The sequence below is a fragment of the Lynx rufus genome, unplaced genomic scaffold (genome assembly GCF_022079265.1).
Source record: "Lynx rufus isolate CCGP_SWC_20201006 ecotype Redwood Valley unplaced genomic scaffold, mLynRuf1.p SCAF_7, whole genome shotgun sequence".
Taxonomy (NCBI): domain Eukaryota; kingdom Metazoa; phylum Chordata; class Mammalia; order Carnivora; family Felidae; genus Lynx; species Lynx rufus.
The window spans coordinates 136,248,981-136,276,723 of record NW_025814889.1 but is presented as its reverse complement, the minus strand read 5'-3'; the positions used below and the strand labels follow the sequence as shown (position 1 = coordinate 136,276,723).

At 56.7% G+C, this 27,743-nt stretch overlaps 1 protein-coding gene across 1 annotated transcript in view; it reads right to left on the bottom strand.

Annotated features, from left to right (window-relative positions):
* MPPED1 (metallophosphoesterase domain containing 1) overlaps positions 1-18,386 on the bottom strand; it is a 61,537-nt gene extending 43,151 nt beyond the window's left edge. Inside the window, exons 1-2 of the mRNA XM_047064978.1 lie at positions 18,163-18,386; positions 9,302-9,483 (exon numbers count right to left, since the gene is read on the bottom strand). Coding sequence (XP_046920934.1) covers positions 9,302-9,483; positions 18,163-18,386 — 406 coding nt within the window. The remainder of the gene's footprint in view (positions 1-9,301; positions 9,484-18,162) is intronic.
* Positions 18,387-27,743: the final 9,357 nt, after the last annotated feature.

Genomic DNA, 27,743 nt, shown 5'->3' with positions numbered 1-27,743 from the left:
AAGCATAAATTTTTTGTTGTTGTTTTTAACTTAAGGCAGAGATTTTTAGGATGATGGTCTTGCAAAACATGTTTGAAATGTACACATGTGGGGCGCCTGGGTGGCTCAGTCGGTTAAGCATCCGACTTCAGTTCAGGTCATGAACCTCCTGTTCATGAGTTCGAGCCCCAAATCGGGTTCTGCAGTAACGGTACAGAGTCTGCTTGGGATTCTCTCTTCCCCTCTCTCTGCCTTTTCCTCTCTCTCTCTCTCTCTCTCTCTCTCTCTCTCCAAATAAACAAATAAACATTTTAAAAAAGAATACACACACACACACACACACACACACACACACACACACACCCCAGTGGGTCTCATTCATTTCCAAAGCCATTCTGTTGCAAATAGATAATTCCCACTTAACCACACTTCTCAAGGGGGTTGGTTATATGTTAATACGAAAACACTGCAATTATGCCTAGCCAAGATCATTTGACCACAGCTAGAAATTCTAGATTCTTTCACCTTCATTAGAAGTTAATTTTCTCTCTTTTAGCCCCTAAAACACGCTTTGGCTTTGTGAAGAATTTTTTTATTTGATGAGTATAAAAATTTAATTTTTGAAATGAACACCAAATTTGTGCTGCACTGTTCACCCATTTTTTAAAATCTGGGCATCAGTCTTGCCCCTGGGAAAGCACCTGGTCATCCCTCACTTTGGCCACTGTGCTATCTACAACCAAATTCCTCGGGCACCATCCAGGCTCCTGACCAGAGAGCTGCCAGAAATGGGGACCGAAGTCAATGAAAAATGTTGCATTAAATATTCAGTCTTGAGTCTTTGCAAGAATAACAGGTTTCTGGAAATGTCTGAATCGGGCCATTATATCCAACTAATGAGGAAAGGAACCAGAATCCACGTTAGATCTACTATCTGCATTCAGTGATAATCCCTGTAAGATCTTTAAAAAAAAAAAAAAAAAAGGACTCTTTCTTCTTAATGTGTATTTATTTTTGAGAGAGAGAGAAAGAGAGAGACAGAGCGGGGGAGGGGCAGAGAGAGAGGGAGACACAGAATCTGAAGGAGGCTCCAGGCTCCGAGCCATCAGCACAGAGCCCGACTCGGGGCTTGAACTCACAAACCGCGAGATCATGACCTGAGCTGAAGTCAGACAACTGACTTCAGACAACAGCTCAACCAACTGAGCCACTCAGGCGCCCCTGCACATTTTGATTGATGTGACCACATGATAAAATTTCTCTTTCTTTTTCTTCCTTTGCTTAACAAATACGGGTTGAGCGCCCTCCTAAGCCAGGCCTGCCGGGCTCCGTGGACACCAGGTCAGTGACCCACCTCACACTCCATCCCCACCTCCCATCAGCAAACCCTGTTGATGTCATCTCCAAAATGCGGTCGAACCCTGCACTTTGCACTGTGCCCTCGGCCACCCCAGGTCCAGTCCCGGCTCCCCTCGCCTCTCAAGGACACCTGTAAAATCTCTCCTGGTGCCCCAGTAGCCGCAGCCCAGCTCACCCAGCAGCCAAAGGAGTCTTTCAAAACACTGAGTCAGACCATGTCCTTCCCCTGCCTCAGCCCCAGTGGCCACTTTAACACTTAGAATAAAACCCACGTCCTCGCCCCAGCTTCTGGGCAGCAGGACCGGGCCTCCTCCCTGGCCTCCAGGGCCACTGTGCTCAGCCCTGAGGGCCTCTGGCTACCCTCCAGGCAATTCAGAACTGGGTTCTTCTCAGCGCAGGACCCTCTCGGAGGGGGCTTCCTGGACCACCTTATGTCAGATAAACCCCTGCCCCAGTCACTCTCACCTCGCCCTGTTTGCTGACCTGATTTACTGATCTAATCACCAAAATGATCTTGTCTATTTACTCTGTTTAATCTTTATAACCCGTCCCTGCCTCAGGCCCCTCGGGCAGGAACCACACCCGCGGTGGACATCCCTGAACCCCCAACACCGAGCCAGCGAATGTAGTGGGCTCCTGAAACCTGTATTGAGCGGGGTGAGTGTGGACCCCTCCCCCGTGCTCTCACGGTCACAGCCCAGCAGGAGAAGCAGACCCTCGCCCAACCCACCGGGGCCCAGAGGCCAGGAGGAACGTGGGCCTGGGGCACTGCTCCCCGGACAGCGCCCGCACAGCCAAGCAAGAGCACCGGGGCGGCCCTCGTTAACACATGGTCCACATGTCACATTTTATGGAGGTCGGACACTCAGCGGGGGGGGAAGCGAGGTCACCCGATTGGTGCGGGGCAGAGCCAGAGGCGGGCCCCAGGAGCCCCGACTGCCGTTCTCCATCCCCTGCTCTGGTTGAAGAGGCTGCGGGTCCTGTCCACGGAGCAGGGTGAGGCCCGTCCCCGAGGAGCTGAGCTGCTTCCACCCCTGGGGATCCCGGCCACACCGGCAGAGCTCCTCGCCTGTGCCCTGTCCGCACAGTGCTGGACAGTGGGAGAGCTCTGCTGCCTGGAGAGCACGCTGCCGATGCCGGGGGGACCCAGGAAGGGTCCCGCTCCGCAGCGGGGTGCCCTGGGACCGGGGACGGTGCAGGGGCTCCGTGTACTATCTCTGCAGGGGTCGTCTCTGCAGCCTTGTACGCAAAACATGAGACGCGCCACGGTCACGGCCCCGGCGTGGCAAGCAGGTGACACGCACACAGATGAGAAATGTTTGGTGGGGAGAGGCGGGAAGGACGGAGGTCAAAAAGTTAAAGGGATAAGACAAAAGCAGGGTCTCGTGCTCACACACGCTGCCGGGGACAGAGCTGAGGGCGGCGGTTGGGGACAGCTCAGCCTTCCACGTGAAGGGCGGCTACCCCGCCAGGAAGGGCAGACCGGAGATCAGGGAACAGTCAGAACCTGGGACGTGGCTGCCGCGGGAAGGCAAGTGGTTGAGCGGTGTTGGCAGGGTTGGGGGTGGGGACCCTCCAGCCGCACGGGGAGCCCATCTTTTCCCGCAGGCCCTAACAATCCCTGTGCCTGGGGGCACCCTCCAGCTCCAGCGTGGGGAGAGCCAGCGCCCTGCGCGTTCCGGGGCCCCTCACCTCCACCTGCAGCCATCCCGCGGGCTCCTGGGCTACATCGCAAAGAGGCACAAGGCTGCGGGCGGCCCACTCCTGCGGCCGAACCCCTGCGGCCCTCGGGCCTTCAACACTGTGGCAGATGAGGCGAGAACCAAAAACACCGCCGTGGAGTGATTTCCCGTTTCCCTTCCTCTCCCTTCCTCCCTCACAGACTTTAATTAAGGGTTTACTTGCAGGAGACCCAGCTCTATTTAACTAAATCCTTGGACCCCTTTTATATTGTCTTATATCTCGTTTCATGCTAGGGCCCCAGTAAAAAGTTAATTATAACTTCCAAATACTCCATTACCAGGCCCCCATCTTCCTCCCCTGCCTGATTCTGCTAAGGGTAGCGCCACTTAATTAACTGGCACATCTTGTGCTTGTCAGACGTCTCCACGCTTTATTCAACCAACACCCGCCCAGCAGCCCTCAGGGCCAGCGGGGGCGGGGCTCTGAGGACCCTCGCTGACCCGGGCACTATCTCCACCCTCTAGGGGTTCACAGGATCCGGCAGGGGGACGGCGACTATCTCCACCCTCTAGGGGTTCACAGGATCCGGCAGGGGGACGGCGAGCCTGGCTGGCCGGCCCGCCTGGGGGCCCACGGTGGCTCAGCAGGTAATATAAGCAGGTGAAGGGGGCAGGCAGACAGTAGCAAGGTCAGAATACCAGTGACAGCTGATACCGGCCTCAGAGGGAAGGGAGAGGGCACGCTGGAGGGATGCACGCAGGTTTGGGACGGAACGAGTCTGAAATTCTGGTGGACAGCCAGGAGGAAGTGTCTTCTGAGAAGAGTGAACAATACACCAGCTGGATCTCAAAGGGAAAGCTAAGTGTGGAAAGACGGGGCGGGTGTCTGGGCAGCAGCAGGAGCTGGGGGCCTGAGTGACGGTCTTCTGGAAAGAACCAAGGCTTCAGCGGGCAGGGGCAAAACAAGGAACAAAAGGAGACGGGCATGGGGCGGTGCGGAGAGGACGGTGGGGTGGAGACTGCTGCGGGAGAACCCAAGTTAGATGGGCGGTGTCCAGCCCGGGGCGGTGGGGGCAGGGGGGAGGGTGGAGAAGCCGGGAGGGAGGGGAGGGGAGGGGAGGGGAGGGGAGGGGAGGGAACAACTGGCCTGTGGCCTCCGGGGCCCATGCAGGCGTCTGAGGCCACCAAAGCTAGGGGGTGGGAGTGAGGGCTGCAGAGGCCAGGGCTGAGGAAGCCAGCCTGGCACCTGCTGGTCACAGAGAGCGAGCCTGGTGACCCTATGTGAATCAGTCCTTCAAGGCACGGCCGCCAATGGAAGCCGGCAGCCTGGTGCTCACACCCGGGGCGGGATGCGGGTGGTGTCGAGACCCCGGGTCAGCGGCAGCCTCGGCAGCCAGCATCTTGGGAGGTGGGTGCTGCTGGGGCTCAGCGTCTCCTCCTGCTCTCGGCACCCCTGGCCTCCAAGGGGGACCCCAGACAGCCACCTGAAATACCAGACCCTCCTTGGTTGGGTCCAGATCCCTGCTGGCCTCAGCCCCTGGCCTCATCGTGCAGACCCCAACTCGGCCTCCACCCCTCGGTCTTCTCAGACCCACCCCAAGTTCCAAGTTGCAACAGCCACAGCTCACACCCTCCTGCAGACCGCCCTGCCCTCCCCAGAGCCCCCACTTACGGCTGCTCCCACCCAACGACAGTCAGCTGTGCACGGCCCTGCTGGGGACACAGTGACCGGCTCACAGCACATCAGTGTGCCGCCCACTCGTCCATCCCGAGCCCACAGCCTCTGGCCGCCCCCTACCCCCACCCCGGGCCAAGTGCTGCCTGGTGCTGGGAATGAGGCTCAGCCCTGCCCTCCAGGCGCTGATGGCCTAGGTGGGAAACAGGGGCATGAAGCCACAGATAATGCCCTGCCACCACCAGGATCTGAACGGGGAGCTCTGGGTGCAGAGGGAAGAGAGGCCAACGCTGCCCTACTGGGCGGGGCAGGCTTCACGCGCAGCGACTGGAGGGCGGGCAGGACTCTGCACGACAGGAGGAAGAACATTCCCCACTGCGGGGAGAGCAGGAGCCAAGGCCAAGAGTGGGGACGGAGGAGCACAGCGTCAGCTGGTTCGGGTGACACTGAGGTCATTAGCTATGGAAAAACAAGGAGCTTCCAGCACATTCCTTTCCATTTTCAGCAAGTTTTGCTGTTCCTTTCACCCTTTCTAGCTGAAAAGCCTGTCCTTAGTGATCTTTGAGCTGTTCCCGGAACATTTACAAACCAAGCTGGCATTTCTACTTCATGAATATATTTGGGATATTAATGGGCAACGGGAAAGGTATTAACGGTCTTCTCAGGAGAACCCTGTCGCCCCCAAACCTGCCCCCTCCAACAGACAGACCCAGACAGAACCCTGCAAATGGGTAAAACACGGTCACCACTCACAGCCAAGCCCAGAGCAGTGCACCTGCCAGCAAATTAGAGTCAGCTTGAATTTAGCCACACACACCGCAGTTAGGTGTCCAATCTTGACGTGCAAAGAAGGTCTTTATTAATTTCTTAAATCCCCTCTTGACTGCCTGGAGGTGACCCCTAGAATATGATTTTAAATGCTTTCTGTGAAATCAATGAACGGGGAAGAAGCAGGCTACTGTAGATTTCAAATCCATAACTTTCTTATCCAAGGAGAAGAGCCTGGCCCTTCCAGGGATGGGGAGTGAGGGGGAAGCCCTGCTGTCCTAGGGAAGGGCTCCAGGTGGCATTCTGAGTAGATGGATGACACCAGGCCTGACCTAAGGCCAGGGCTGCCCTCACCGCCATCTTGGGACACGTTCTGCACCAGATACCAGAGAGGCTAAGATTTCTTTAAAAACGATAAGATTTTTACTGTTGCCTTTATATGATGCACATGCTCCGTACAGAAAATCCAGGTAGAGGAGAGAGAAAACCATAAAGAAGAAAATACGCCATGACCCACCACCCAGACATCAATTCTGGAACATTCCAGAGACTTTGGTCTCACTCTAACTCCGTAATTCAGGCCTTTGAATACCTTTTTAAAGGTCACTCCCCTACACATACCTCTCCCAAATCCCCTTTGCACTTGGAACCAACCCCCAAGTCCCATCCTTGGCCCACAGGCCTGCAAACAGGAGCCCCCCGCCCCCCGCTCCTCAGATGCACCGTGTCCCCATCACCAGAAGGCAAGCATGCCCTGTCCCTCCCACCGCGCTGTCACCCCCGGTGCCTGGGACACACATGGCACGTGGGAGGTTCCCAGTGAGACAGACCAAATGGATGAATGAGTACTTCCTTCCAGTCTTTTCTCCGTGTGTGTGTGTGTGTAACTGCAGACATAGCTAAGATCATACATCAACACTTCTCAGAAACTGCACACACTTTTGCCCACACATTGTTCTACCAATTCTCCTGCTACTCACCCCCATGGCTCAGATCAGATGTTCCCCTCTCCTGGGGGACCCGCCCATGACGCCTACCTCTACCCCAAGGGGAGACCTGATCTGGCAAACGCCAGCTCGGGGTGGGGGTGGGGGGCGACAATGTCACATACACAACACTTCACAGAAGCCGATCATTCCTCTATCCTAATGGAGCCTCAAAACAACCTGCTTCCAAAGAGGTAGGCAGGGCAAGGGGAGCCTGACCGCCTGCCTCTAAAAGGAGGCCGCTGAAGCCCAGACAGGTCTCGTGGCTGCTGTAATTACCCGGGCAGGAAGCAGACCCAAGATGGCAAAGCGCACACGTTTACGTTGAATCAGAGAGGTTTCACCGTAAGAAGAACAAGAAAGGAGATAACGGCTGAGGAGGAGCTCAGCTCCAGAACCCAACTGCCTGGGTTCGAATCCAAGTAGCTCTGCCACACGCCATCCGCGTGGCCTTGGGCAAGTCACGTCACGGCGGTGGGTCTCAGCTTTCTCCTCTGTAAAATGGGGGTGACAACGGCTCCTGCCTCAGTCTGTCGCCAGGAGGATGAAAGGATTTGATAAGACACACCAAGCGCAGAGAATAGTGCCCCGCACGCATCAACACTCACTAACCGCTAGGCGTCTGTGAGAGCGCACCTGTCCTGACCATGCACTTGGGCCTAATGAGCCCCCAGGCCGGCTCTCAGCCACGGTCGCCACCTCCCAGGGCCCCGAACTGCCAGCCCACAGAGGCGGAGTCTCACTTCTCACTTTGGGCGACAGGCAGGCTCCCTAAAAGCCCACTGCAGGTAGACCTCTAGGAGCCTGCTCCTATATACGTGCTCACTCACGCGCAAATTCCCTGCCGCTCAGTCAAATAGGGGGAGGGGCTCCTCATTCTGGAGTCTGGAGTCTGGAGCCCCCCCCCCGACCCCACCCTATCCCACTTGAATGACCGGCACTGACATCGGCAAACACTTCGAGGCAGCAAAGGGGAGACGCCTGGGGGACCCCCTGTGTAAGCTCATCCTTCCACCTGCAACAACCCAGGCAGATAAATCGATCCAGCTCCGGGTCACATGAAGACCCTGCCACGCCCCCCCCCCCCAATTCCCACAGCACGTTGTTCTGACTTCTGTGAAAAGGCAGCTAGAACCATCTTTCTAAAATGGCCGGCTTGCCATGCTGGCCCCCTGGGGCCCCCAATTCCCCTCACGTTCAGAGTCGCGGCCAGCCCAGCCCTCCTTCCGGGGCCCTCACCCTCAACGCCCCAAACCCCCTCACCCCGGCCACAGCACCCGGCCACTCCTCTCCAGTGCCCACCAGCACGCCTGACCCCAGCTGCCCCTTCCCTGCACCGACTCGCAACTGCTAAGTCAGGGCCTGGCCCGGAGTCAGCTTCCCCAGGAAGCCTCCCCTGCCGGCAGAAGGCCATCGTCGGCCCTGACCTGTGCTCCCGGAGCACGTGGCACCATCCCGGCTGCACGGGCGGCCGTTTGCCTCACTCATCCCCTCCGCAGTGACGGGACCTCGTCGAAATCAGTCCCCACCCTTGAGACCCTCGGGCTAACTCTCCTTCTAATTGGGACGAAAACAGCACCGGTCCTCAAATTCACCTGGTTCCCAAAAGTTAGGTAGGCAGTGACGGAGAGGAGTCTGGCCCACAGCGGGAGCCTGGCACCTGCCTGGGACACAGGCTTGGCTCAGCCTCACATCTTTGGAGACCTGCAGCCGTTGGGGGGTGGGGGACGGGAAGCCGGCAGGGACCCCACCCTAGGGGGGGCAGCCTGGGGCCAGGAGGCAGCACGCGACAAGGCAAGGAGCCGTGAGATAGACCCGCCCTGCGGGAGCCCTCTCCCACCTCGGCCTCCACACATTCCAGCCCAAACGGGGCGCTTGACCAGAATCTCCCGTTTGAAAAATCAATATTTAAAGCTCCAAGCCTGCCAAGCGGAGGGAAGGCCTTGCTTGTAAATATTTGTCTCGACTGGCAAAGCTGGGCCTCTCGCTCCTGCGGCTCCCCCCGCCTCGCTCCTGGCCCTCTGCTCACGGAGCTCCCAGCCAAGTGCGTGGTGGGGGGGAGGGGGTGCTCTGGGGGGAGTGGGGACCGTCTGGCGGCCGAGCAGCGCTGGGCACGGAGGTGGGACTGCTCTGCACCCACACCTCCCAGCCAGCGCACTGGCACGCTGGGCCGCCCAGGGGCCGTCCATCTGTCCCCCAGGCCACGGCAGAGACAGCTCGCTGTGCGGTTTCTCTAGATTCCGGGCAGGTTGTTTTTCCCAGGAGGCACTCCACATTTATGTTTTTTGTTTGTTTGTTTGGGAAGAAAGCAAAAAGCTGAAGACAAACCCCGGGGGGCACGCTTATAAATCATCGTCCACCATCGCCCATCGAGCTCCACTCCTTCTCCCAACGGCTGCCCCCGGGGAGGAGTCCGCACGGGTCCCCTGCCTGGGGGTCCCCTCACTGGGGAAGCCTTCACGCCGGTGGTGGTGGCTGAGCCGGTACAGACCAGCTGGGTGCCTGCCCTGGTATCACCGCTCGTAGAGACTGATTCATTCATTCGCCCACTATGCCTTCATTCATTCACCAATTATTTATTGAGCACCTACCTGTCTCAGGCGCCAGGGGCTACACATGCAAATGGACATAAACAAACCTTGACAAAATCCCTTCTGGAGGGCGTCTCCCAGGCCAAAAGAATCGCACAAACTAAGTCACAGCGGGAGGCAAAAGCTGGGGTGGGAGACATCGAGGCGTGGCCGACAGCGGGCAGTCAGGGAAGGCTGCCCAGGGGAGGTGGGCAGGCAAAGCGAGGCCGGAGAGGGGGGCCCCCGGCAGCGCAGGAAGGCCACCTCCGGCCCGGCACCTACCGAGCCACTCGTTGAACTTCTTCACCTCGCTCGGGAGCCCCAGCTCCGTGAAGTCCCCGGCGTGGATGAGCACGTCGCCGTAAGGCATCTGGATGGGGTCCGTCCTCGAGTGGGTGTCAGACACACAGACAAAGCGGGTGTAGCCGGGCGGCTTGGGGGCATCGTGAGGCACGGGGTCCACCCTGCGGGGAGAGAAGACACTGCAGGCGGTGCGTGACCAGCACGAGGCCCGGGCACAGCTCACGGCCCCGCCAGCCACGGACACAGACGGCGCGCCCGGACTTCCCAGTGGGCCCTCGGGGCTCCGAGTCCCGACTTTCCCGCTTGCTGGCTGAGCAAAACGTGTGTCCCCCTGAGCCTCAGTTTCCCCTCAGTAACATGGGGCCCTCAGGGGCTAAAGGAGGTGACTATCGAGTGGAGAGCACCTGTGGAGAGCGCGGTGCGATTACAACGGCTTACCTGCTGTTTGGCTACTGCGGCCCTTTCCACCATCGACCCTGTTTAGATGAGTTTTTCCCCTACTCGCTCCCCTCCCGTGAGGTTTTTAACCCCACAGATAACTGTTCGTGTATGTATGCATATCTGGGCTTTCTAAGAAGAATAAGCTTTCTCCACCCCCTAAAAATGAGTTTCACCCCCCTCCGGAGATACCATCAGCCCCATCGAGAATGTAAGTTCTACGGCCTCTGGTCCGAGTGAAAGAACCACGCAGCATCCAGGGAAAGATGTGTGCAAAAGCAGGGGTGGGGGGATCTCACAGGAGCGCGGGAAATCAAAGCACGAAAGATAGGCAGCAAGTTTTCAAAACCGTGAGAGGGTCTCATCATTTTTGAAACAAGGGCTTTCCAGGGTTGTGCGGGCAAAGGGTCCCCGAATCAGACCGGGCTTCAGGTCCCAGCCTCGCCATTTCTCACTGACGTGTGACCTTCAGCAAAACACGTGGCCTGGTTCCGCTCACCTGTAACGTGGAGCCACCTCACGAAGCAAAAACCATCGGGGAATTAAAAAGAGCTGCAGAAAGGTAAGTTCTTGCTCCGCGAAGCCCATCACAGCCCTCTGGTTTCGAGGACGACAGTGCCGAGTTAAGTGGCCCCGCGTGTCCCAGGGAACAAAGGGAGACCGTGGCTCCCAGTCCAGTGCTCCCCAAACCACGCTCAGCCTCCTCAGCTGAGTGATTCTGCCAGGCTCAGAACTCTTAAAAACAACGCAATGACATTTCAACGAGCGGCTCTCTCCAAATGAGTATGCCGCTCGAGGAGTTGTGTTTAAATCTAATTATGCGGCAAACCAAAAGCGGTACCGTATCAGTTACATAAATACTTTTAAAGACATCTTTCTAATTATCCTTTTTTTTTTTTTCAGACAATATACTTCGAAGAAATTTAATTAACACCTTACGAGAGACGTGGGTTCAGCATGCTAATGTGCGGGGAGCGTTAGCGCGCTCTATCCACCACAGTGGGAGGCACCAAGCCAGCCTCCCCTCGTCCCGGGAGGGAGCACGCTCGGGCCTCTCCGGGGCCGGTCAAGGCGAGTTAGACTCCCGGCAGGTCAGGGTGGGGCATGACCGGGGAGAAGAGGAAAACCCCCAGAGTCTGAAGATGACCAACAAGAAGGCCCCGGCACCCCCCCCCGGCCCCGCCTTCCTTCTGCCTCCATCCATTCAGTCACTCATTCATTCAGCCAAGCGCATTCTGCCCACTCACTGTGGGCCGGCCCCGAGCTCAGTGCCGGGGCCCCGGGGATGAACCGGGCCTAAACCCAGGCCAGGAGACCACAGACTGATGGTGGAGGCAGACTTGGCTAGGCAGTGACAATAAGGCCACCGGCTTTGACCGGGCAACGGAGAAGCTGGGGGCCAGAGAAGGCCCTAACCCAGCAAGGGGCTCCCTAGAAGCTTCCAGGAGGAGGCGGGACCTGAGCTGGTCTGGGAGCTGAAGACTCCCTCCCATCCCTGTGTCCTCAGAGTCCCTGCCCTCCTCCCCTGCCCCCAACCCTTTGACAGACGGTCTGGCAGGCAGCAGGCCTGTGGGTCACCTGTACATCCTGCCTGCCCCCAGCGCAGCCGATTGGACAAGGGGCAGACGGTTGCTACTGGGCTCTTGTCCTGGCACAGGAACACGAGTGAGCCAATCAAATTCCTTCCTTCCACCCTCCCTCCCTCCTTCCTTCCTTCCTCCCCTCCCTCCTTCCTTTTTTCCTTCCTTCTTTCCTTCCTTCCTTCTTTCCTTCCTTCTTTCCTTCCTTCCCTCCTTCCTTTTTTCCTTCCTTCTTTCCTTCCTTCCTTCCTTCCCTCTTCTCTTCCTTCCTTCCTTCCCTCCTTCCTTTTTTCCTTCCTTCTTTCCTTCATTCTTTCCTTCCTTCCTTCCCTCCTTCCTTTTTTCCTTTCTTCCTTCCTTCCTTCTTTCCTTCCTTCCTTCTTTCCTTCCCTCTTCTCTTCCTTCCTTCCTTCCCTCCTTCCTTTTTTCCTTCCTTCTTTCCTTCATTCTTTCCTTCCTTCCTTCCCTCCTTCCTTTTTTCCTTTCTTCCTTCCTTCCTTCTTTCCTTCCTTCCTTCCTTCCTTCCTTCCTTCCTCCCTTCCCTCCTTCCTTTTTTCCTTCCTTCTTTCCTTCCTTCCTTCCTTCCCTCTTCTCTTCCTTCCTTCCTTCCTTCCTTCCCTCCTTCCTTTTTTCCTTCCTTCTTTCCTTCATTCTTTCCTTCCTTCCTTCCCTCCTTCCTTTTTTCCTTTCTTCCTTCCTTCCTTCTTTCCTTCCTTCCTTCCTTCCTTCCTTCCTCCCTTCCCTCCTTCCTTTTTTCCTTCTTTCTTTCCTTCCTTCCTTCCTTCCCTCTTCTCTTCCTTCCTTCCTTCCTTCCTTCCCTCCTTCCTTTTTTCCTTCCTTCTTTCCTTCATTCTTTCCTTCCTTCCTTCCCTCCTTCCTTTTTTCCTTTCTTCCTTCCTTCCTTCTTTCCTTCCTTCCCTCCTTCCTTTTTTCCTTTCTTCCTTCCTTCCTTCTTTCCTTCCTTCCTTCCTTCCTTCCTCCCTTCCCTCCTTCCTTTTTTCCTTTCTTCTTTCCTTCCTTCCTTCCTTCTTTCCTTCCCTCCTTCACCCCTACACATACCGAGGTCATAAGCATGTCAAAGGTGACAGAGGCCAAGTCAAAGAGACAGAGAGGGATGATGAAGGGGGAGAGAGAGACAGGGAGCGAGAGGCCACCTCCAGAGCCACCTCTGGTCCCAACAACCTCTCCTCCTGTGAACCCTTAGCATGGAGGCTGAGCAGGCCTCAGCCCCGCCCACCATCAGCCAGCCAAAAGCAGGACCAGTTCCGAGGGCTCCAGTCGGGCTGTTGGAGCCTGGGCTCTTTAATTAACTATTCTTATTTCCCTCCACCCCGAGGCTACTGAGCTCAGTGAGGATGCAAACCTAATAATCCCCTGAGGAAAAAATAAAGACTCTTGCTTCTCTGCACTGTCCTCCGGCTATTTAGATTGTAACAAATGCTCAACTTGAAATAACAGCAACAGTAATGACACCGATGCTGGGTGCTCCCCACGGACGGGAGCTCATCCTGTGCTAAGCACGTTACATGCACCCACTGTCTTCGCACCGTGACCGTCTGGGCAGGGTATTATGGGTATGCCCATATTACAGATGAGAAAACTGAGGCTCAGGAAAGGCTTGCCCGGGATCTCAGCTATGCAGGCCGGTAAAGCTGCAATTTGAAGCCAGTCTTTGGTTCCAAAACCCCCACCGGACTGGACTGTTTCTAGACCCAGCTCATTTCATTCAGTCAATCTACGCGCAAATGCTTCCTAAAGGCCTCCTAAAGGCCGGGCATCTGCCAGGCACAAGGGATATACCTGTGGACAGGATACCCCCTGAGGTCACTTCGTGGAGTCCCCAAAAACCCAGCCTGGAAGTGTTTGGGAGTGAGGAAAAGAACAAGGAGAGTCAAGATATGGAGAAAGAGAAAGAGAGAGCAGACCAGAAGGTGGGAGAACTTAACAGCATAAGTTGATCCCTAGATCCAGCTATACCTGAAGCTGGGTCCAAACACGGGCTTTCTTACTAACTAAGTAAGCCAGTAAACTCTTTTATCCTTCAGGCAATTGACACTGAGTTTCTGACACTCGTAATGCAACACCCTGGCTGACACCTGAGTCACAGCAAGACTGTGGAGTCACTGAGGCTGGAAAAGTTAGTCCCATATCCAAGGCCCTGGCTAGTAAGTTACAGAGTAGATTGGCACCTGGGTCTCCACAACAGGGATCTGGGCATCTAACCTGTTGAGGCTAACAAAGCAAAATGGTTATTTTCCAGCGACATTCTGCGGGCCTCAGAGAACAGGGGACGGCCGCGGCTCTCTCTCTGAGACCTGAAACCTGTTGCCACCTGTCCCCAGCCTAACAAGGGGTGTTCCCACAAGAATCACGGCAGCAGGAAGGGTGCAGAATAGAGAGCACGGCCTCTGGCACCCAGGCCTCGGCCGGCACCCCAATCCGGCCACCTCCTCACCGTGCCCTGGACCCTCCCAGCCCCCAGGCCAGCTCTGGAAGGTGGGAGCCACCCACTCACTCTTGGACAAGGCGGGAGAGCGCAAGGACCCTCGCAGCTGGAAGCCTGGATGTGAGTGCCCCCTGCAGCCGTTCCCTGGGCCCCGGCCCCCTCCTCGGCCTCCCTCTCCCGTCAGCCACCAGCTCCCCGACGTCAGAAGCAGAGGCCATCTCCCCCGTCATCTCTACTTCTGGGGAAATGGGAAGCTCTGAAGGCCAGGGGGCTGGGGCCAGAGGACTCCTCCCTTCAGTGAGGCTCTGACCCCGTCCGGACACGTGACTGGGCAGCAGCCACGGCGGTTCCCAATGGGAGAGTCTGCCAATCCCCTCATTCTACCGTGAGGAAACTGAGGCCCAGAGGAGGGCAGTGACTGGTTAGCTTGGTGTCCACTGCCCAGTGCTCTTTTCACGAGGCCCTCGTTCTGAGTCTGCTGCCCTCCCTTTTCCCCTCCCACCTCTCAGCCTTTGCTTTTGCTGGTCCCCCAACCCCAGGGGCTATGCCACTGCCCCCGGGAAGCCCCCGCGATCTCCCCCACTCTTCCGGGGCCATACTCCCTGCCTTATCCTCACTCCCTTTTCTTTCTTCTTTCCATCTCTCTGCTGTGCCAGGCTCGAGGGACCAGCCCCATGCTGGTGGCAGGGACAGGCCCTAGAGCCGGGCGGTAGGGGGTAGGGTCAAGGGAAGGGGAGATCTGATCTGGGGAGCGGTCAGAGGGCCTTCCCAAGGAAGTGACATCTGGGTGAGATCTGAAGAATGAGTCCGTGTTAGCAAGGCAGAGCATGGAGGAGGCACAAAGGACACCATGTGCAGAGACCCGAGGCAGAAGGAGGCACGGAATGTTCCAGGCTTAGTCCTCTCCTCCTGCCTTGCCCCTTCACGCTCCCCGGGCTCACGGCTGACCCTCACTGTCTCCTGGGGGCCTCTCAGTGCATGGACGGACTGGGGCCACAGGATCCCTTCTGAAGCCCAAGCCCACAGGAGAGGGAGGTCAGCGCCAGGACCGGGAAGTGTGGCCGGGAGGGGGCCTCCCCAGGCCTGACACACAGCCCCGCTCCCCTGACTCTGCTGTCTTCTTCAAGACATGCTTGGAGGGTCTTTACACAGGATGACTCAAGTCCCCACCAACAGGACTCCTTTTAAAGGCCAGAGAAAAGAGTTGCTATGCCTGGCACCAACCCCCAGGGCACCTCTAGGGCAGACCCCCCAGGATGACCCTGGCCTGGCGGTCAAGTCTTCTCACCGGCCACCGGGCCCGGTGCCCGCCCACCCACCCAGGTCAGAAGGGCTGGTGCCTGGAGGGGCTCTCCCGAGGCCACCGCAGGGTTTCTAGGCCCTCAGAGTGAGGGGTCCTGGGCCTCAGGGCCCCAAACCGGGAGGCCCAGATCCAGACATTCATTACTGAGGCAAAGGCAGCCTCGCCACCACCAGGGTCTCTGGGGGCAATCGCATAAATCACGCAGCTCAATCGGAGGCCATGTTTGGGTTGTCACTGTTGTTATTAAATATAAATTGTGGATTTATTAAATAAGGCCCCCTCGCTCCCTCACCCCGGAGACAAAGCCCAGGGTGGTGATAAATCACGTGTGGGGAAGCGGCATCCATCCTCCCTGTCTCCCCCTCGATGGAAACTCGTCATGGAAATCCAAACAGCCGCCTCCAGCAGCCTGCATGCTTCCCTCGGGCTTGGGGGCTGCGGTCTGAAAGGAGGGGGCGGGACGAAGCAGTCCCCCCGGGTCCCTGCATGGCCCTGGCTTCACCCAGCTTTATGCAAAGCTCTGTTTCAGAGCCGGGCTGGTCTGAGCAGGCAGTGAGGGAGCACTTGACGGGGAGCCCAGGACCGGGGCTCAGCACACGCCCTCCCCGAGGCAGTGCCCGAACCCCCTGAGCCCCGCGGCCAGTGGAAGCCGGGAGCCCCATGTCAGGTGGTGGCAGCTCAGAGCAGGCCAGGGTGAATCCGCTCTGCCTGCTCTAGCTGGGTGACCACAGGAAAGCCAGGAAGCATTTTCCCCACTGCACCGGTGTCTTAGGCTCTGACACCCTGCCGTGACACGTGCGCTAACTGCCTGCCACCCCGTGGGAAGGTCAGCTCGGCACGGCAGGGGCGCGTCTTTGATCGCTGCTGTATCAAGCACCTGGCCCAGCCCAGTGTGGACTAACGGCACGGAACATTTGCTCCCTGGCCCCGCTCTGGGTGGATCTACCTACTGAATCCTCGGCGTTTTCCAGATGGGGAGACCGAGGCACCCAGAGCCCCCTCACAGGGCAGTGGCAGAGCCAGGGGCTCAGAGCCAGGCAGGCGGGCTCGGGGCGCGCATTTCTTTTTTTTTTTTTTTTTTTTTTTTAAATTTTTTTTTTTAACGTTTATTTATTTTTGAGACAGAGAGACAGAGCATGAACGGGGGAGGGTCAGAGAGAGAGGGAGACACAGAATCTGAAACAGGCTCCAGGCTCCGAGCTGTCAGCACAGAGCTTGACGTGGGGCTCGAACTCACGGACCGTGAGATCATGACCTGAGCCGAAGTCGGCCGCTTAACCGACTGAGCCACCCAGGTCGGGGCGCGCATTTCTAACGGGCCTGCTATGCGCCTGTTCGCAAACATCCTGACCCCGCGGCTGCTCGGGGGTTAAAGGGGGAGATGGCCCCTCTCCCACGTGGTCGCTCACTGCCCTTCCTCAGGATGCAGCCTGGCCTGCAGGGGTCCGCACGGGAAGGCTTCCCCCAGCCCCCAGCCCCCAGCCGGGCGTTGTCTGCATTCCTCATGTGTCCCCTTTTCCCGACCCTCTCCCAGCTTGCTGCCCTCGCTCGTCTTCCTCGGACCTCAACCTAGAAGTCATCTTCTCCAGAGGGTCCTTCCTCCGCCCCCTGGCCCTCCTCTCCTCCGACCTCCTGTTTCCCTGGCTCTGTCCTGGGGCAGAGGCCTGCCTGGGTGTCTGCTGGGTCCGGGCAGGGGCCCTGTAGGTGACAGCACGGTGCCACGTGGAATTAGCTCTGGCACCCGGGGACCCTTCCTCCTTTTTTTTTTAATGTTTACTTATTTTGAGAGAGAGAGAGAGCAGAGAAGAGACAGACGGAGAGGGAGGCAGAGAATCCCAAGCAGGCTCTGTGCTGCCAGCACAGAGCCCGACGCGGGGCTCGAACCCACGACAGCCGTGAGATCATGACCCGAACCAAAACCGAGAGGCGGACACTCAACCGATGGAGCCACTGAGGCACCCCATCCTGGGGACCCTTCTAAGTGGGGGCGCACAGGGGGCACTGGCCATGTGAACCCCACCCGCTCTGCCCACATGTTCTTCTTGTGCGTTCCCGCTGGGGCAGGAGTCCAGCCCAGCATCCATCCGGGTCCCATCCGGCCCGGGAAGACTAACCCCATCGACGAAAGAGAAAACCCGGCCTGGGGAAGGCCCCCCTCCCTGCAGCAGCCCTGCCGGGCCTCCAGGTCCCGGATACTAAGAATGCTGAGACCTTCCTGCCCCAACCTGCTGATCTGGCCCCAAAATGGAAACAGGAGGCCGTCTCCCAAACAGATAAAGTAGGCAGCTACAGACAACACCAGGCCTCAGTCCCTACAGAAATGAGCATTTTTCCAAGCAAGCACGGAGGGAAGATGGGCTGGAGCCCACCCCAGGCCCGGTGCCCGCCTGCCTCCCTCAGCCCTTCCTCCCGTGAAGAAGCTCCCCGCACCCACCCTTCACAGCAGAGGACGGCTCTCGAGGGAACCACAACCCGCCCGCCCCCACCTCCTGGCCTGGGATTGGAAACCCCCCCGGGCTCCTTCTCCAAAGCGGTCCACGTGCCAGATTCTCCAGTCTCCCCAAAGGAACAGCCGCCAGGCCCCCACGGAACCGGGGCTGCCTAGAAATGGTGCTCGCAGCCCTGGAGGAAGTGGGGGATAAACGAGGAGGAGGGTCTCCTAGGAACGCAAGGAGCTAGCCGCCTGGGGCAGAGCAAGGAGTTTATCCGTCTCCTCCCTGGGCCTCCTCTCCTCTCCAGACCTCAGAAAACAATCCAGGGAGGGGAGAGGTTCCCCCCACCGGTCGCAGGGGCTCTCGAGTCTGTGCCCTCGCCTTGGCCTTACTGCTGGGACATCGCTGGCCTTTTCCATCAGCCTCAAGGGGCAGGGAGCGGGACTGGAAAAAGCATCTCTGCTATCTCAGTAGAGGCAAAGGGGTCTGGACGAAAGGGAGGGAGGGAGGGGCAGAGGTGAGGGAAGACAGGCAGCCTAAAACTAGGGTCTGAACCTGCCTGGAGCCCTGTAGCAAGCCCCTTCCCGCCCCCCCCCCCTCCCCGGCCCCGGGCAGCCGGCCCGCCGAGAGCCTCCACTTACATCTGAACGTGCGGGGGCTGGAAGCGGCCCTGGTTGATGTTGTAGAAGGTGAAGGCCTGGGTCGGGTTGGAGCTGTACTCGTCCACCTCGATGATGAGCCGGCTGTGCTGGTGCCTCCGAGCGGCCATCACGTGGGACTGGGAGAACGCCATGCCCAGGCCGCAGGGCAGCAGGGCCAGGGCCTCGGCCTTCAGGACACCGGGGTCCCACCTAGCGCGCCACATGGGCCTCCGCTGGCCGCCCGGGCATCTCCCGCAGCCACCGCCGCCGCCCGGCCCCGAGCCAGACCTGGGAACAGACTGAGGAGACAGAGCAGAACCGTGCGGCAGTGAATCTGTTTGGGATTTGCTTTATTTAATGTCAGATGAAGATTTAGAAAGAGGAAGGGGGGGGGGGAGAGAAAAAAAAAAAACACAGTCATACAGCTCAAAAACTCATTACAGATCTTTCCAACTCAGCAGTTTGATGAATATACTTTGGTAAAAAGAAAAGGGAAAGGGAGGGAAGAGACCAAAAAAAAAAAAAAAAAACCCCAAAAAACAAAACCCACAACGCTGGGAACGGATGCATGCGTGGTCCGACATGTTTAAATACTTAAGACTTTTTTTTTTTTTTTTCTCTTCGACAAAATCCTCCAGAACCCACAGGGTGACCGTGAGATGGGGCCACACGATGGCTGGTGTTCTGTAACCAGGGAAGGTAAGTTTTACTTTTCGGAGCAGGGGAATCGGGAGGAATCCCCTCCAACCCCACCCCCTCCCCACAGAGCCCCCGAAACACACCGCACCCACACCCCCGCCCCCCTGCAAGCCCGAGCAGGTGCAGAGCACGGGGCGAAAATTCCTTCCTCAACATCAACGTCGCCTGAAGATATCTCTGAGCAGGGCTTGGAGAAGGGATTTTCCCAGACAGATTGCCATACACCAACTCAGCTCAGGAGGTGGCCCGGGGTGGGGGGAGGGAGGGCAGGGGAGGATCTACTTTAAAAACAAAAGTCTTCCCGAATGCCTTGCGAGGATCTCGGGAATTCTGGTGTTCCCGTCAAACCTCGAATCCATACAGAACCGCAGCTTTGCAAAGGCCATCCTCTGGAAAGTGCGGTTTGCACCTGCAGCTACTGGGTTCTAACGTCCTTTTGACTGATTCCGACGTGGAATCCTGGGAACGGGGTTGGGGGGTGGAGGCGGCTGAGTCTCCATCCTACCCGGACCCGCTCACGCACTTCACATAACGGCCAGCGCCTCCTTTCCTGAGACCGGCTAGCGTTCTCGTTCTTTGCCGTGATTATCCTTTTAAACTGTGTAAACAGATAAGGCCTTGAAGATATTCTGTCGTGTCTTGTTTCAACGCGGGGTCATTAAGACCCTCCGAGGATTCCGTGTCCACGGCACCGAACCAAGGGGAAAATGACGTCACTTAAACTGTTCTTGGTCAGTCATATCCCAGTCACGTTAAATGGAGAAAAATCCCCGTGCAAAGCAAAGGGGAGTCACCACCGTCAGAAAACAAATTAGATTAGGAAAATGACAAAAATTAGAGACTGGAGAACATTTTAATTACGTGCGAAGGAGAAATGGATTATTAATTTTTTAAAAATCTCAACAATCATGCCCATACAAGGTGTAATAAACAGCGATATCCTCCTCCTCCTCCCCCCCCCAAAAGAAACGCATCCTGATTCACAACACACGTCCCTCCCTCTTCTCCACTTGGGGAGGCAAGGAAAAAAATCTGCTTTTCCCTCAGGACAACACTTGCTCCTGTCCTTTGTCCTGCTGATTGTTTCTCTGTGATTCGGTTCTCCCAGCAGATACCTCCGGGCAGGCCTCTGAGGTGGGCAGGCGGGGGTTCCTGGCTATGGGACTCACAAAATCTCTGTGGGAGCTGGCCCTGGTCCACCTGCGACCCTGGGAGAGGCCTGGGGGCAGCAGATGCCGTGGCCCAGGCCTCCAAGAGCCCAGATCTGGACGGGGGTTTGAGCCCCAGCATTGCACTGACTCACTGTGTGACCTCAGGCTGATGTCTTAACCTCTCTGAGCCTCAGCTTCCTCTTCTGGAAAACCGGTATGACAACAGTAACACCACCTCCCAGGGCAGCTGGGCAGGTTAAACAAATGGGGGTCCTAAGCACAGTGCCTGGCAGGTATGAACTGCCCAGCCAATACTCCGGGTTACTATGTAATCACTATTCCCTTCAATGTGACGCCTGCCCATGGTGGGCCTGCCGTGAGCAGGTGCCGCCCAGGTACCGGGGTGTCTGTGGCACAAGGCTGTCAAGGGGTAGCCCCAGGAGCCCTGGAGAACCTGAATTTTCTCAAAGCCAAGCCTACCAGATCACACCCCTGCCTGCCACGTCTTTGCATGGCTCCTCCGATGAGGGCCCACGTCCGCAGGCCCTGCACGGCCTGGCCCTGCCCACGCTCCAGCCACGCCGCCCCGTGCCCAGTGGGCTCAGGTGCCCGGAGGCCCTCGGCTACGAGGTGCCGTGCTCGTGTTCGGAGCTGCCCCATCCAACGCTTCACAGGCTCGCCGCTGACCTACGAGATGGCCATCCCCACGCCTCCCATCCTACAGAGGAGAGAGGCCTGTCTCCGCGAGGGGAACTCTCTTGCCCAGCTCAGCACAGACAGTGGGCACCACTGAGGGCTAGCTGTTAGCAGCCCCACCCCAGGGCTCTGGCTCCTTCCCCCGGGCCTCTTTGCCTTCCTCTCTGGCTGGCAAAACCTGACTCGCCCGTTCCCCCTCGACCAAGCCGGCATCTTCTCAGAGATCGGGGGCCCTCGTTCCAGGGCGCCACGAAGGGCCACACGCCTCCTGGAGGCAGGGCCTGGGTCTCACTCGCTCCGCAACCCCCCCCCCCCCACCAGCCCTCACCAGCTCTGTAGTCCTGAGCCAGTGGCTTAACTTCCAGGAAGCCCAATTTGCTCATCCATGACACGGAGAGAAAAACAGTACCTACCTCATGCAGTCGCGAAGATGAATTGGGGTGACACATGTACACTACTTGTCACAGGACCCGGCACATAATAAGCGCCCAACAAATGTCAGCTATTGTTATGCCATCGTTATTATTGTCACCCCAGGGATGTGTGGCCGGCTGGCTGGCCGGAAGGATGGGTGGAAGGATGGATGGACGCATGGACGGATGGAGGGAACGTTGGGGGGATGAACGGACGGATGGAGGGAACTTTGGGGGGATGAACAGACGGATGGAGGAACAGAGTTCGTGTCTCGCCAGTCTCTTTCCCCAGCGCCCGGCACAGGCCTGGCAGGGACTGAGTGCCAAGAGGCCTCGGCTAAAGGTCAAAGACTCACGGCCCCTCCCCCCCCCGACCCACCGCACAGCCCCGCAAGGAGGCTGGCCAGGCTGGGCACCACCCTCCGAAAGGCCAGGTCTCGGGCACTTCCGCCCGTCCCCGCCCCGAGGGGCCCGCACCTCCGTGGCCCGCCTTCAGGCCGGCGGCAGGGGGAGGGTGCCTCTGCACCAGGGGACTCGGCCGGAAAAGCGGGCGGCAAGGCATCCCGGGAGGCGCTCTGCAGTGAAACGCTGCGTTTCACATAAAGGGGGTTCGCAACGGGCCCTGCTTGAAGGAATCAGGGAAACTGGGAACGCAGAGCCTTCTTTTAATACCCGTTTAATATTTATGGAGCCACAGCAGCGCGTCAGCCAGCGTGCGGAGAACACAGCCGATCCGCGGAGGGGCGCGGAGGGGCGCGGCGTGGCCCAGACAAACGGCTTTTAGCTGGGAAGCGTTTACACCTGGTCCACAAAACAGCACAGCATGTGGGCAGTGCGACGGGGCCGCTGGGACCCCACTGGGTCCCGCTGCGTGGAGCGGGCTTGGGCTTGTGTCCTGACTCTCTCCAGCCAGCAGAGTGACCTTGAGCCACACATACACATCCTGGCCCGGCAGCAGGTGCCTCCTCCGTGACAGGGAGTGGGAAGAAAACGCACCCAGGAGGAGGAGGGTGGGGTGAATTCATTAATGCATTTACTTATTCGATAAACATTTACCACAGTCGTTGTTCCAGGTGCCAGAAAGAGCAAGGAGAAAGCAAACAGGTCACTGCCCTCAAGGAAAGGGCAGGGGGCAATAAAGTAAACACGCAAGATACACACAAGATAATCATGTGCCTGGAAGAAGAACGGAGTGATGTAATAATGAGTAATGGGGAAAAGGGGACTGTTACTTAAACTTGGGTGATCAAGAAAGGCCTGTCTGAGGAGGTGACGTCACCTCAAAAGCGAGGGCTGAGAGGGAGCCAGCCACACCCAGACCCGGGGAAAGGCGAGCCCTACGCAATGCAGAAGCAGCAAGTGTAAAGGTCCTGAGGCAGGGGAAGCATCAAGAAATGGTCTCTCTCTTATTGTCTTTGTTCTCGACCACTGGTGTGCTTCTGCAGTGGAGAAGAGCCTGAACTTTGAAGTCAGGGGCAGCGGGTTCAAATTCGGTCTCCGGTGCTGCTTAGCTGGGGGACCCCGGGCAAGTCACTTAATCTCTCTGTGCTTCCACTGCCTCACTAGTCCCCTCGCCGGGTAACAGAGGAGAAGGGAGCCTTGTGCCTGCTTCTCCATAAAGGTCCAATCAGCCCAGTTAGGAGGGTTGAAAATTCTTGAAATTTCTGGGTCGAAAACTTCTTGTTGAAAAAGCGCCTCCAGGGGCGCCTGGGGGGCTCAGTCGGTTAAGCGTCCGACTTCAGCTCAGGTCATGATCTCGCGGTTCGTGGGTTCGAGCCCCGCGTCGGGCTCTGTGCCGACAGCTCGGAGCCCGGAGCCTGCTTCAGATTCTGCGTCTCCCTCTCTCTCTCTCTGCCCCTCCCCCCATTCATGCTCTGTCTGCGTCTCTCAAAAATAATTTAAAACATTAAAAAGCAAAAAGAAAATGTAAAAAAAGAAAGAAAAAGTGCCTCCATTTCACAGGGCTCCCTTTTTCAGTCCTTCTTTCACAGAGTGATCTGTCTTTCTGTTTCCCTCTCAAAGACACGTACTTGTTGGTCCTCAGATGCCACGAATCAAGTCAAGCCAGGGTTCTTTAAGAGGAACCTGGACATCAGCCGAGGCACGAAGTAGCAAGGAGCTATTAGGCACCAGCTGTATTGCAAGGTCACGTGTAGGAAAGAGGCCAGCTCCAGGCCCTGTGCTCTCTGACTGCCCCCACAGCCTTGTCTGGCCTTCTCCTGCTGAACGGTCAAGGCCAGTGCCAAGCCAGTCTCCAGAATGAATATCCTAAAATGCACTTTTGACTAAGCCATTCCCTCCGGCGCACCAAACGTCCTCAGGGGCCATCCTGCTGCTCTGGGCTAAAGCCCCAGGTCCTTAGATGAGCTCAGAAGCCCAGGCTGGGTCCCCGGCCTCCCTCTCACCACTCAGGCCAAGCTCACCACTCCGGGTTTCCCCCAGCACACCGGCAGTCCCGCCTCTGAGCCTTCACACGTGCTGTTCCCTCTGCTGAAAGGCTCTGCACGCTACCCTGCCTCTGTGCACACACACCTGCTTCCCAGACGTGTCCTCGACCTCCCCAGGCTGGGCCAGGCACTGCCACCTGCCACCTACATCTCTCAGCAAAGCCCCCGTCTGAGCTGAATGAGAAGCCAAAGGATAAAATGATAGGTGATCCCAGGAGTGGGAGAGGGACGCCGCACAGGCCCTCACAACTCACAACCCGGATTCAAAAGCAGCGTTCGCCTCCCAAAGCTCAGGTGTCTCCCCTACAACCACACGGACGCTAAATCCTCCTTCCCCAGAACCACTGGGAGGATTACAGGACACAGTACCTGTGAGAGCACCTGGCTGAGGGCCCAGCACACAGTAGGCGCTCACTAAGTGTTTCTTCCACTCTGGTTAGAAAGCTCTGTTGCAACCCAGGAGCTCTGTGGAGAACCTCTGAGAATCCAGCAGAGATTTTCGGATAATCAAGGGACCCTCCTGCCTTGCCGGGGAAGCCGGACTCCTGGCCCCTTCCCTCTCGTCCCGCTGCTGGCTGAGTCCCTGGTTATTTCACTTCCTAGGATGTTGTGATCGGACACGTCGCGAACAACCCGCCCTCGACGACGTTTCCCAGGGGAACTCCTCACCACCTGCCTCCCCCAAAACACTGCGGGACACCCGCTGTCCCCGCTCCAGGGCGGACCCCGGGCTGAGACCCAAAGGACTCAGATGTGCAACCAGCTCTCAAAGGGCTTGGGGCCCAGGGGGCAGCCAGGCGGATCAAAAGAGCAGCTTGGAACCCTGTGAGGATGAGGCAGAGGGAATGGGGTCTCTCCCACCAAACCGTGAGACCTGCCAGCCGGAATGGACGGACTGAGAAGCGCCTTGGCCGACCCTGAGCATCTTTGCAGCAGGTGGCTTTCTGCGAGGGAGACACTTGGGTCATTCCAGCAGCCCAGGTATGTCCACCAGATACGGGAGGGAAATCTACAGGCATCTGCGATGCCAGGGGCGATGTGAAGATCGAAGAGAGATTTCCTTTGCCACGAGGCTTGAGGCATCCACGTCTACCCGATACCGCCTCCTTAAAGCCAGGGTGGGCCCAGGACAGTCCTGGTTCATGCCAGTCATTACTGCCAGCACCTTCTCTGGCTGTCAGAAGGGTCTCCATTTCGATATTGGAAATGTCACAAAGGGTAAAGGCCTCCATCATCAAAGCCACCCTGTTAAGGTAACCATCGCCAAAAGGCACCCGTGTGTCTCAAACATCGGCGTGTTTGCAGCCACAAGGGTGAGCCCAGGACAACACTGTGTGGTCCTGGGTCGGAAATCAGGTGACACTGACCACACAGGAACAGAAGAAAGCCCAGAGAAACACCCGTCCCCACCAGTCACTGTCCCCACCTAGAAAGCCTCCTCCGGGGTTCTCAGGGCCTCCTTACCCCACACCTCGTCTTCTTCAACGACGAGTGGGGGGCATCTCCACAGGTCAGCCCAGTGCACAGGCGGCTGTCCCCACCGATCACCCACAGCCTTGCTGGGAGAAAGCCAGCTCAGCGGAAGTCAGTGCTCGCTGAGGCTTTTGTTGAGAGCTCACTGCGATGTGGCGAAATGTCACAGAGAAACCGCGCGAACACCTAAGTAGTCCTCCCTAAGCAAAATGCAGGCGAAATAATATTGAACAGGAAAATACCAAGGTTGGGGGGAGGGGTGGGAAGAATTCTTTCACAAGCCACCCTTCCACACAAGCTCAAAAATCACTTCTAAGTGGTTTTGTTTTTCCTTGTTTGGCTCGTGCCTGAAAATATGCAATTGATCAGTCAATAGTTGAAAATGTCATAAAGGGTAAAAAAAAAAAAAAAAAAGAAAAGAAACAGAAACTTAAAGGGAAAAGAGCATATAGCCCAGCAGAGGGAGTTGGGGGGGGGGGGGAAGAGGGCAGGGATCAGACCTAATGCAGCACGTCCCGAAAATGACAGCCCTCACATCTGACCCTCCCCCTCTGTCAGCCGCGGGTCCAGGACGGAGAGCGCCAGCCCACGGCTGGTCCCCGCGGCCACGCCAAATGATGAATGAGTGACGGCCGAGCCGACGAAGGAGCGCACGAATATCGTGAAAATTACACATATTCCTTGAAAAAGGATCAACCACGAGTGCCTTTAAAGCATTTACCACTTAAAAACCTTTTAGCTGGGCCCATTTTGAATTATGACTACATGATTTTAAATTACACTTTCTAATTCCTCGCCGCCCACCCCCAAGCGGTGGCTGCCGTTTCATTTTCCAATTATGCACTTTTATTTCAGAATGATCAAGAGTGCTGCTACTGGATCATGTCCTGTCTGCCACAAATAGCTGCTCACTTATTCCTTTCAGACACGAACGCAGTCCGTTCATCGGGCCGGTCTTCAGATTCTGAATATTCTCCATCCCCGCGGCACCAAACGAGGCCCAAGACGCAGAGAAACCCACAAAGCTCGGGCTGGGAAATATGTTTGTAAACCAGCGCTCCGCTCCATAAATTATTATAATTCTTGGTGCTTTCTCTCTCCATCTAGCAGATCAGCAAACACATAAATAATAGTGAATGGAATGATTTTTCTTCTGCAAAGTGCTATGTCCTAGTTTTCAAAATAAAGCATTTGGAGACTCACGTATCTGCGGAGTTGACACAGGAAAAGCTGCTCAGATCCGTTTCAAACGTGCACACAGACATACCCACACACAAAAGGAAACGAGAGGTAAATGTGTAAAAACCAGCATTTTGTAGCTCGTCAAGTCCCACTCAACAGTCGTGGGGGTTTGGGACACACGCGGTTGGGGAGGGGGGAAGCGAGAGGGTCCTGGTTGCTCACCATTGAAATACAATTTGCAAAGAAAGTGAATGTGGATTTACAGTTCTCGTGGAAATCTATTAAGCAGATGTCACTGAAGCATAATCAAATCGGCACTATGGTAATGCTACACTTAAGTCTGAGATCGAGGTTTTGCCATTTTTACGATCAGTTTCAGCGTGGTTTTTTTTTTTTGCGATCATGCGGGAATTGGCAACTAAGGATTAAGCCTCCAAAGTATGATCAATTAACTAATGTGTCTGAACGACAAAAAAAAAAACAAAAAAAAAAAACAGCAAAACTCAATTCTCTTCCCCCACACCCCCTTTGTGCAGGGAGCCTAGGGTGGGGGAGGGAACATCTGCCTTTTCCACGAACGCTGCAATGCAAACAGCACTTCGTCGTGAAGGGGGAACGACGAGGCACGGGGAAGGGCTCACGCTTCTCAGGTAGCCGGTGCAATATATATCTTGCAGCCTTCCAGGCTGCAGCACTGTCGGAAAATGCAAAGGAATGAAATGAAGGGGAAGCAACGGGTGTGTGAGAAATTGCAAGTAGGCATCATTTGCTCCTTAAAGTGATGGACTTAGCATGGGCCACGCCAAAAGCCTTCTGGTGTGCATCAATGCCGAGTCTCAAATCCTCCTCGGAAGGGAAGGCGCGGATGGCAATATGAAGGCATTCAAAAGAAGCAAACTCTCAGGTGTGGATTTGGACGGGGGGGGGGGGGCGGGGGGGGAGGGGCCTCCCTCCATCCTTGGCTCTGAGCTCAAGGAGTATCACCAACAGCCAGAGGGGAGAGTTCTTTTTTTCACTGCAGCTGCTTCCATTTGCGACCAGGTTGTGACATCAAGCTGGCCAAGTTCACGTCCAAGAAAACCCCCGAAGAGTAATGGACAGAAAGGCATGAAAAGACCAAAGACTATCTCAAGCTTGTATCTGAGGTCAACATTAAAACATACAGGGGCGCCTGGGTGGCTCAGTCGGTTGGGCATCCGACTTCGGCTCAGGTCATGATCTCACCGTCCGTGAGTTCGAGCCCCGCGTCGGGCTCTGTGCTGACAGCTCGGAGCCTAGAGCCTGCTTCGGGTTCTGTGTCTCCCTCTCTCTCTGCCCCTCCCCCGCTCATGCTCTGTCTCTCTCTCTCTCTCTCTCTCTCTCAAAAATAAACATTAAAACAATTTTTTAAATAAAACATATAATCTCAATTTGTTATGATTTTTTTTTCCATGAGATTGGGCTGTCCTCCTCTGCCATAGATATTTTAAATGGAAATAAAATACAAACTAAATCTCGTCTCATTGGGACCAAAAAAAAGT